This window comes from Mytilus californianus, unplaced genomic scaffold (genome assembly GCF_021869535.1).
Source record: "Mytilus californianus isolate M0D057914Y unplaced genomic scaffold, xbMytCali1.0.p SCAF_6, whole genome shotgun sequence".
In the NCBI taxonomy this organism is placed as follows: domain Eukaryota; kingdom Metazoa; phylum Mollusca; class Bivalvia; order Mytilida; family Mytilidae; genus Mytilus; species Mytilus californianus.
In genome coordinates, this window is record NW_026262712.1 from 36,030,635 (window position 1) to 36,042,008 (window position 11,374).

Here is an 11,374-nt window from a genome sequence, read left to right on the forward strand (position 1 = left end):
GTCAATGTCTCCTGCTATGCATGCACAATCCAGCATGCGAGTCAACATTTATTCAAGTTTTTTTTTTAAATCCAGAATAGAATAAAATCGGTACAATTAGAGATAAGACGACTATTCTGGTACATGAAACTGTGAAATAGAATAAAAAGATGTGATATTAGTGCCAATGAGACAAATCTTCACCCAAGTCACAAAATGTAAATAACTAAAGTATATACAAGATCTGCCATCGAACAGCAAACTATTAAGGGTCCAAAAATAATTAGTGCCAACACAATTATAGAAAGGAAAACCAACGGTCTAACCTATAAAAAAAAATAGGAAAGCTATCAATATTAAATCACAGTCATATCGTAGCGGTAAATCTAAATGTGATGGTATTTCTTTCAAATTGTCTTCCCCGATACTCTATTTGTTTCTGTGTAAAGAACACATCTCTATGTATAAACTCATCATATATTTTGTGTACGCTAAACACGTGATTCATCTTAAAAAAGACTGATCAGTGACGTTAGATAAAAAAAAAACATGAAAATACTTCAAAAAGTATTCTGCAAATGAAGTCTGTATGAGCCTTTTCATATTTGAGAATAATACCATTTTACATGCATTCTTATATTTATGTAACGCACATGAAAAATGTTTCTAAATAACCCTGTCTACTGACCTGCCATTAGCAATTGACAAACTTAGAAATACATATCAGAGTCATCGAAATAATTGCCTTGTAAATATCATTAAATTTAAGTTGGGCCTATGGACACATGCTTGCCGTAAACAATGAACGTGTGTTATCAAGCATTAAGTGGTGATTTTCTAGAAGTTCTACACAAATAAAACCACGGATGACTTTTCAACAACTACCATAAAATGATGTTGAGTGTGCAACAGTCAGTAAGTATTCTGGATTAAAACACAAGTATACCGTATGCCAATTCAGGCTTTTAGCTAAAATAGAAAATCAAAACGTTGCGTAATTAATTTATCTAGATTTCTGTGTAGCGTTTTATGCATTTTTAACGTTTGGTTAAAGGTGCGTAATTTGTTTTATGAACGAAACGTTTCAAACCAAAACGCACCAAGATTAAGGGTGAATGAAATTTGATTGGATAATTCAAAGATATAGATAATGTTTAATACTATAAAACTCTGTTAATTGAGCTTATTATTACCTTGACTACGAACGAAAACAAGATAGTATATATGACAATGTGTTAATATTTATTTGCATGAATGCGCTTATCGATTTCAAGGATAATTAACCAAATATTTTTGTTTGGATTAGGGCTCCACAATCACAATCACAATGGTTTAACTCGAATGTTTTTGCTATAAATTGATTAGGATGTAACTAAACCATATGCGTCGACTCAAAACCATCAATTGCAATTGTTAAAGAGCGGATAATTGCAACTAATTAAAAATTTATTACTTTTGAGATATTCCTATTGATTGTAAGCATATAATCTAACTAGAATCTGTACTATTTAAAAGTAGACATTCCCAAGAGTAACCAGAATTAGATAAAACGGAATTTCGTTATGTTTCGAAATATGATGATTATGGAAAGTGATTGTTTAAGAATTTATGTAGTGATGACAGTTGTTATGTTCTGTTCTTCAAGTTCCCATTTTTCGGAATTGACCGAAGTGATTTTTACAGTCCATAGAGAAGAAAGTGTTTTGTCGTCACAATATACAGAGGATGTATACGCAGAGTCATTATCAATGTGCGCTTTGATATGTTTATTACAGGAGAAATGTTGTGTTGCTAGTTTCTATGATAAACCTTCTATTTGTCGACTTGACAAATCGGAAAATTGTTGTGCTGCTATTTTAATTGCTGTTGGATCGAGAGCTTTGAAAAGAAACAAGTTTTGTAAGTTAATTAGAATAAATTGATACCATTGCACACCTTTTGACTTTATCAGGTTCATTAAGTCATTTATGTTTACCCAACAATTTATATTTTATCATCTGAACAAAAATACTGAACTTGACGTTTTCTCTATATATGTATATCGAGAGTATGAATAACACATAATTTAAAATCACGCAAACATTTTTTCCATGATCACACAAATTAAAAAGATATCCATATACTCACAATATTCAGCAACCTTTTTCCCAGGTCAAATGATATACCAAAATATATTATACTAGATATTGGTTCAAAAGCCCGTGATTTGTGTTTTTTTTTTTTTTTTTATGTACTCTCAACCAAAAGATTTAACTTGACGGGAGGGCTCAATTTAAATGGAATTGATATGTATACATTAAATTAGACTATTTACGGGTTTGTAATAACATGAGAAACACGACGGGTGCCACATGTGGAACAGGATCCGCTTAACCTTCATGAGCACCTAAGATCATCCCTAGTTTGTGGTGGGGTTCGTTTTGCTTAGTTATTATTTTTGTATGTGGTGTTTTGTGTACTAATGTTTGTCTTTTTTTTTAGCCATGGCGTGGTCAGTTTATTGTTTATCTATGAGTTTGAATGTTCCTCTGGGATATTTCGTCCCTCGTGTATCAGATATCTAGGCTTCACAAAATTCCATACAAACAACAAAAACTGCGGGCTCATCTGCATGTTCTACAAAGAAATTGTTCATTAAATTGACAAAAAATCTGTCCGAATCTAAAGAAGGTCTTCAGAAAAATTGTGAAACTGTTAATCACCGTAGTGGTATTAGCCATATGTAGATTTAAAAAAACTCGAAAGAATTTCTTGATAATTTTAAATCTCGATCTTTCTCGTAAATTAATTATATCTAAACGTTTGATTTTACAATCCTGTATACAGTCCGTGTAACGTAAAAGTTAACAATACGAACGATGCCCGAATCATGTACGGACGATGCACGAATGATGTACTTTGCTTTCCGAACGGTGTACGAATGCAAACGAAACGCTGAACGAACGTTGTACGGACGCTGAACGAATGATGTACGAACGAAACCATGTACCATAAACCATACAATAAATGATGACATAAGTGCCCTTTTATCGTACATCGTATGGTTTTGCGTACATCGTTTCGTTAAGCGTATATCGTGTCGTTTAGCGTACATCGTTTCTTCGCGTGCAAAGTTTCTTTTAGCGTATATGTTTGGTTTTTTTATATATTAAAACATGAATTGTGTTCTGTTAAATCTTTGTATATACTAGTTGATAATAGGCGTAACATTTAGATTGGATGCATATTTCAGTTTTTAATTAATCATTTAATAAATTATAATTTAATCTGACTCAATGTTGATCAAAAATTATTTACATAAAAGTTTGAAAAATAAACACTGAAATAAATTTAAACAAGTTAAGATACGATTATGAATTTTGTTAGATGTGGAAATAAGTACTAATGAATGTGCTAGTAAACTACAGTCTGCAGGGTATTCGGTCAACATTTTTTTGAAAAAATACTAAGGTATTAACATTCTTTTGATCTAAATCAACAATTCGTTTTAGATGGAATTCTGAATTAATATAATGTTCTTACAAATGTATATTCGGGATCTTAAGGGTTACCTTTTGTTCAAAATGTTTGTTAATTACTTTTATGTATTCTCTTTTATCGAATGTATTTTAACATCGACTGAATAACAGTTTTATTTCTAAGTTTTATCTATATAAAGTATTTAAACCTTTTTTTTTTAGATTATAGATTTATTTTTTATTCATCTATCAAATTAGTCGAAAAAAAAATCAAATATTCGAGAAATTTCAAATAAAAACAATAACCCGTCATGTGCCTCATCAACCCCATACATAAATCCTAACCAATGTACAAACGATAGTGTATTATTGTTACTACAAATGCACTTGATTTTAAACAATCATCAAAAAAGAGCGTGTCCGGCAAATGAAAAATTTCGAATTCTTAAGTGCAATTATAATTGAGCGTCTTCATTTTTGTATTTTCTAACAACAAAACTAGACCATTTTCCTCTATTCTTTAATTTTCCAAGACCATTTTCCTCTTTTTTTTTTTTTTTTTTGCCCGTTATAATCTTTTTTTATTTCATATTTTTTTCTTTATTTTCCTGTATCTATACCCCCTTTATTCAGAGCAACCCCACCCTAAATATACATATGCTACACAGGATTTATAGGTCATCGCTTGTGCCGTGATACACATGTTTGCATAACAAAGGATGTCCTTATTCATATTTATAACATTTAAAATGTCCTACTAATAATACATCTACTAGTTGCAACTGAACGTTAAACAGCTAACTATGAATTCATCCGTCATATTCTCAGTTATGTTATAATGTGTAAATCAAACAACATAATGAAACAATTGCAGATTTTCACTGCAGACATAATAGGAAATAATTGTACACAAAACCACTCAATCACATCCCTACGCCACAAAGTCTAGCTTTTGCACATGTAAATAAATTATTTTCATTAATCTATTTCAAAATATGTTTTAATAATCTTAAATCAAACGATCATTTTACTAATTTGGCAAAAAAAAACCAGCTATTTTTATTTCTTTTTTTAAACAGATCGATTGTTTTTCAATGGTCGGTGCCTGACAGCATTTATAAAATCTATCAGCATTTTTGCCAGTAAGAAAGCTACATAGTCAGGAAAAATTCCAGACTCAAATTTCCAATATCTTTCGTAATGTGGTTCAATGCAAAAAAGGTAACTCTTGAATACTGCATTTATACCCATCAAGCATTTGGGATTAATAACAAATATATGGTAGTCTCTTACTTTACTTGCAACGTATTTGACTAAATTATGTTTTATTGGCTGTAATGAAAATTGCTTATTACTGACGAATGTTAAATATTGATCCCTAGATTTTCAATTTTTTTGTTGTTGGGTTACTGTCTGATTTTGCAATCCTTTCATTTTATGGTAATTATTTTTGGCATCAAATTGCACCAATTTTTTAAAAAGATATTAACGCGACATAACCGTAAGAGAGTCGTTACACTACATAAACTACTAGTATTTCTTTTCCTAAACGCTTTTCGCAATTCGCCTAAGAGTAATTGTGCCTCTCTTTTGACAAAATATGGTCTTGTCTCAAAAATGAATAAATACAATATAATATAGAATAATATATAAAACTTGACTGGAGTTTAAGAGTTGGAAAGTAGGAATTCCGAATTTTAATTGAATGTTCTGAATCTTTGTGTATTTCTGATATATGATTGTACAGACTCAATTTTTGTTTTGTTTTGCTGAAATAAAAGGGCGCCGTCACCAGCCAATAGAAGCAAAATGCATATAGCATATCTTTCTAATTTTAAAAGCAATATTTCTCTTGCTTCTCTGTGCAAAGGGCACTAAAAATAGTGAATACTATCCTCAACTGGATGGCCACAGCTGTATGCGGGATTGGGTTTGATATTAACAAGGTTTAAATCTGCATTTAAAGAACTGCACATATTTCTAAAATGTGTATCAATGTAATTAATGTTATTAAGATGTATATCACCACAACTAAAATAGGAAGTGCATAGCTACGTTTACGTCAAAACCCCGGGCGTGCACATGAATTTTGGAAGAAAAACAATCTAAAAAATTAAAGGAATTGGTAAAAACCACACGAACATTGTTGTTCTTTCTTCGTTGCCATGTAATTGAAGATAGAGTGAACTAAATTTATTTTCAAATCAGATGGTATCATACCGGTATAATAAATTATATATTTGTTAATTTTCTTTCAAAGTCTGAATCTACTGTGAATAAATACTCAGTTTACTATTATTTACAGCGATTTAACACATATAATATCACCATTCCGCATGTGAATTTGAAAAATCGCTAAAAACAAATCCACAATGCTTCTCAATATAAATATGGTAGCATACGCTATACTCTTATTTTTTTGGAATACCATACGGCATATTCTGTTACTAGAGAACAAAAAAGTACAACATGCTACACAGAAAAACAAGTAATCTGTATGACATAGTTGCTTTTCGACAACACATTTGTTGAATTTAGATATGTTTTTTCAACAAATTGTCGGCATTTCTATGAGAACGAACTGTGCACTTCTCCTTGTTGACTTGTTGATATTTTCATACGAGTCGGAGTTCCTTCGGAAACTTGTCAAAAATAAGAAGATCAAAGCAGCCGGATCATTACCTTCACAGTCAGATATATTAATGATGTGTTTTCCATTCACAATCCAAACTTATCTGATTGAGACCCTTAATTAATCCTCTAAAACTAGAAATCAAAGGAAAATTACACGGCTTCCTCTGCTTCATTGTTAGACTTATACTTCGAATTTGACATAAGTGGTGATCTCAGTGCAAAATCGATGACAAACGAGACGATTTTAATATTGAAATCATAAATATCCCTCACCTTAGCACCAATTCAATAACTTCACCTTCATATGGGATATGCATTTCCCAAATCATTCGGTATTAAAGAGATTGCATTTATACCTAGTACGTCTGTTTGTTTTGCTAACACATTATTGTCAATATATTGGAATTCTACGCGATTGTCAGACAAGTGAGAAATTTAGCTGGCAATAAAACCAGGTTTTATCCAACATTTTTTACATTAGCAGATGTATGTTCCAAGTCAGAAATCCAATTGTTTGATGTGTTTGTGGTTTTAAATTTGCCATTGTGTAAAGAACATTTTGTTTTGAATATTCCTTAATGTTCGGTATCTTTCTAATTTTACTTTTTTCTTAGCTAAATACTGATTTTAAATAATTCAAATCACCCCAGTATAGACAGCCTGCTTGATGATGATGAAGATGATGATGACGATGATGATGATGATGATGATGATGATGATGATGATGATGATGATGATGATGATGATGATGATGATGATGATGATGATGATGATGATGATGATGATGATGATGATGATGATGATGATGATGATGATGATGATGATGATGATGATGATGACGATGATGATGACGACAACAAAGATGACGACGACGACGATGACAAGGACGTAGTATTAGAATTGCTTATATATTCGCGTCATTTAAACTCTAGTGTATAATTGTCTAACTAAAAAGCATACCACATATTCTCATTTCTTGTGTTTAAATAAAACATGTAAAAGGATAACACATATTTATTTATTACAGTTCCACCGGAATGCACTGAATGTGTCAGCTTCGGTACGTCTTTGTACAAAATTATTGAAATTGCAGCCACTTGGTCAGAGGCAATGGTAAGGTATTTTTAGAATAACTAATCAAAGAATTCAAATAGAAAAAAATATTCATTGAGTGACCGAACAGACATTAATTGACGAATGCGCATGAATTAATTATCAGTGTTGTTTTGTCACGAGTTGAATATTTTTTCGATATTTGCCTTCTTTGATTAGTTATTCTTTTTATTACATTGCCAAATGGCTTTTTTCGTGAAATTAAAGTAGAAAATGAAAGAAACTATATCTTTTTCTACGCATTATTTGATCCGACGTTATCGACGTCTTGACAACGCCTATTGTTGTATGACGTCAGAGGAGTGAAATAACCAGGTTTATTTCACATGTGATATTGTCGGTTTATAATTCATTACAAACAATGTAATAACATGTTTTAATTGTACATATGTACTTTCCTCAAAGTCTTAATGACCCAAACTTTACTATGACATATCTACTTTTTTATAAAAAATAAAAATCGGAAAAGAAGCAGTTTTTGCTGTTCTATGTACCATGTTGTGTTGCTTTATGTACTTTTATTAACCGAAGTCGTATAAACAACATGTTGTGTTCTACATGATTATTTTTCATAGTATTTTCCTACTGTTTATATTTTTGTATTTTCTATATGTCATTGTTATCATGGTTATCAGTCGATCTTCAATTATTTTTTTCATTTTTATGACTTTTTCGTTGGTTTATGTTTTCTTTACATTTCAATCAAACTATAAGATTGTTCAGGCAAATACAAGGTACACTCATTGCAATTAATATCGAATGTATACACTAAGACTAATTGATGATTGTCTTGTTGTTAATTTTGTAGCCAATTCAATGATTAAGGAAAAACTGCATACATTCCGTGGGTCTAAAGCTCCGGTCCTTCGTTTAGACAGGTCACATCTGATTAAATTGAATCCCGAAAGTGTTAAACTTAATATTCAAGTTAACAGCTACAGCATGTGACCAAATGAAATTCAAAATAGCACTATGTATATATTTTACGTGGTCAAGTAGGTACATCGGTTTATCAGTATTTTCTTAATCCCCGATTTTACTCATAATCTTTTAAATGTGCTTCATTTGATCTTTTTTGCAATATTTTATATTTCAGAATAACTGTACATGCTTTGGAGGAAATTTAGCTGAAATAGAAACAGAAGTTGAGAGCGTGTTTCTCACAAATGAGTTATTCACAAGAAACACTGGGGGTAAGTTTGTAATTTTACTAAAATAATCATTTGATATACAACTTTATTTGGTTCTTATTAAGGTGATAATATTTCGAAGAAAATGTTTTAATATGTTTATATATTACATGCAGACAAAATTAATTAATGGGTCCGAAATGTGGATGACTTGGTACTGTTAACATATCTCTAAGCACACTTGTACAGCTTTATGTTATTAAACAGTTCTGTGGTTGTTTTGTACAGTTGCTTTTCTCTCTTGATTAAATACATGCACATGTGTTTTGTTTTTATTATTTATTATTGTAATTATTGTACCTACAATTCATGTACGTGAATTTTAATCACGTATTGACTCAAACATATCGAACACTGATATTTCCATTTCGAAATACATTTCAAGATTGTTTTTATTTTCAGCATTCGGATACTGGTTGGGAGGTTACAACTTTAACAATGACAGTGATTTGGAATGGATGAGCAAACCAAATGAAAGGATGCTTTATAATAATTTTGCTCCTAATGAACCGAATCAACCAGCCAGTGAAAGATGTTTAATGACATATACAAATTTTAATTTTGAATGGATAGATGTTAATTGTCACATGATAGCAGCATACATATGTGAGTTTTGAATCAGGATGCATATGGAACAGGTGGTTAGTTTCACATCGGCTGTGTGGGACAAATTAATTTTGAAAAGATTTTGTTCATATAGAAAATGTATATGATTCTTCTCCAGTTTATATGATGATATTATATGTCTTTATATTTAGCTAAATCCCGTATTTCTTGAAATCTACTTTCTATATATTTATGAACTGTTCATGTTGAAGCGTTTCGTTTGTATGATTTGTCTGCTAATTTGCCCAACTTTGATATTCAATATTCATCACAAATTCCCTTTTGTTACAAAGACCTGTCTCCCCAAACCTCGATATATCCCAAATACACTGTTAAACATATTGTGTATAGTGTCTTACATTTTTGTCTAATAAACATTTGTTAAGTATAACATGCATTATTTCAGTGCGTGTTGAGTAGATTGTATCACTGCATACCATGTTACTCTTACTTGCAAAACATGTCAATGAAAGATGTTATTGTACTGATTGAAAAAATACAATTATCACTCACACAAGTTTCTCAATCCACAAAATACTAAATTAAATGATATACTGCTGATATATTATAAAGCTCTTCAATATGTCGTTTTTCCTAACTGTACATCCCAATTGGAAGCATGACAAACATTCTTTTATGTGTAACAATCAGCCAATTGAAACATGTTGTCATGCGTCCAAATCGAGAGTTTTTATACATGTACTGTAATATAGTTTTATGTTGTGTTACCAACAATGGTCTGAAAAGTCTTCTTTTGGTATATGAGGTCAGTTCAGACATAATTTCATTCTTATAAATTGAGATAAAACTTATGTTTACCCGTTCGATCTTCCAGTACAAATACAGTATACATTCGATACATATATAGCCTTTTAGCTATCTGGTCTTAAATACTGTGCACTTTACATCGTTATAGCATGATACGTTAATATATGTCAGATTCCACATACTAAAATGGCATCAGCGTGAGTTTGGCTTTTCGGGTAAAAACTAGAAACGATTCTTTTGAGTCTTGACAATTATCAACTCAAATATCTTTTATCATCCAATCGGACTCACAAGACAAATGTTTTGAATTTTTGAAATAGTTGTCGGACATGATTACAATGTATACATTAGATTGTCATCTGGTTGACGGAATAACATCTTTTCATAGTGATGCAGTTGTAAACGTTTTAACAGCTTATCAATATACATGTAGTTATTTTGGATATACTATAATTCTTTGTAAAGTGTCATTACATTTATTCGTTTTAGTTATTACTCTGCACAACCATGTACATGCGCAATAATAAATTAAAATCATTATGAAACATACTTTTATAGTCAGTATATATGTATGTTAATACAAAACCAGCCTTAAGGGGCTTATGATGCACTGTCGTTTATGTACTAAATAGTAAATGTTATGATTTTATTTTCTAGACAGTTTAAACTTATCAGTTGTGTAATATATTATGAAAATAAAGGTGTAATTATCCAAATGTTTACAGGTTTGATAGGGTGCAGGAATTTGCTGTGCGATTTTTATCTTCTATATAATTGTTGGTGATATTGCAGAAACCCTTGTGAACAATGCTTTCTTTGTGCTACAAAATGTAAATTCGCATATTCGGAGCCAAAAATGAACCTGAAAAAGTACTGGTTATTCTTTGTATGTATCTGCATGTTCATCGTGTGTAAATTAGGATTTGTAATAAAATTTCATGTGTTTTCATATTAAAATAACAACATGAAATATAATTGCAAAAAGGAAACAACTATCCACCAGATCTAGACCACAAAGGACGTTGATAAAAACATCATAGGTTACTAATCATAATGACAACAGACATGCCGGAAAGTAAGCTATATACTACCAAAATACGACAAAATGTGAAACGTTTCAAACGGAAAAAAACAATTGCTGATATTCTCAAGTAATAACTGAAAACAATATGACACATAGTTGTTCGTTTTTAACGTCGTAAGAATAGCTGAAACAATTTTTTTCCTTTAAAAAGCACTTCCGTTTAAAACTTAAAAGACGTCATAAGTGTGCCTAGAATCTAGCCAAAAAAGCTTTAATTTGACATGTTTGACGTGTCATATACGATATCATATAATGGTCAAGTTCATTCTTCCAGCACTAACATTTCTCCTCCGACCATTTATCACTTTCTGGAATTCTTCGTCCTTCAGAGACCAGTTTGGTACCATTCAAACCACATAATAAGTAAGTAACGTTACTAACTTCAAAAAGAATTAAGCAAGATATCTCTTAATCATAAATTTAAAAGTTGTTTTCTACATGTATCGATATCCCAAAAATCGAAATATCACTCAGAGCTTTACATTAGATGTGCGGGAATTTCTCGCTACATTGAAGACCTGTTGGTGACCTTCTGCTGTTGT

General features: G+C 31.0%; 1 protein-coding gene across 1 annotated transcript; it reads left to right on the forward strand.

Moving 5' to 3' along the window:
• Positions 1–1,528: 1,528 nt before the first annotated feature.
• Positions 1,529–10,158, forward strand: LOC127706322 (pancreatic beta cell growth factor-like). The gene is made up of 4 exons (XM_052210848.1): positions 1,529–1,878; positions 7,099–7,184; positions 8,281–8,377; positions 8,777–10,158. The coding sequence occupies exons 1-4, from the start codon at positions 1,542–1,544 to the stop codon at positions 8,989–8,991; spliced, it is 735 nt and encodes a 244-aa protein (XP_052066808.1). The 5' UTR covers positions 1,529–1,541; the 3' UTR covers positions 8,992–10,158.
• The last annotated feature ends 1,216 nt before the right edge of the window (positions 10,159–11,374 follow it).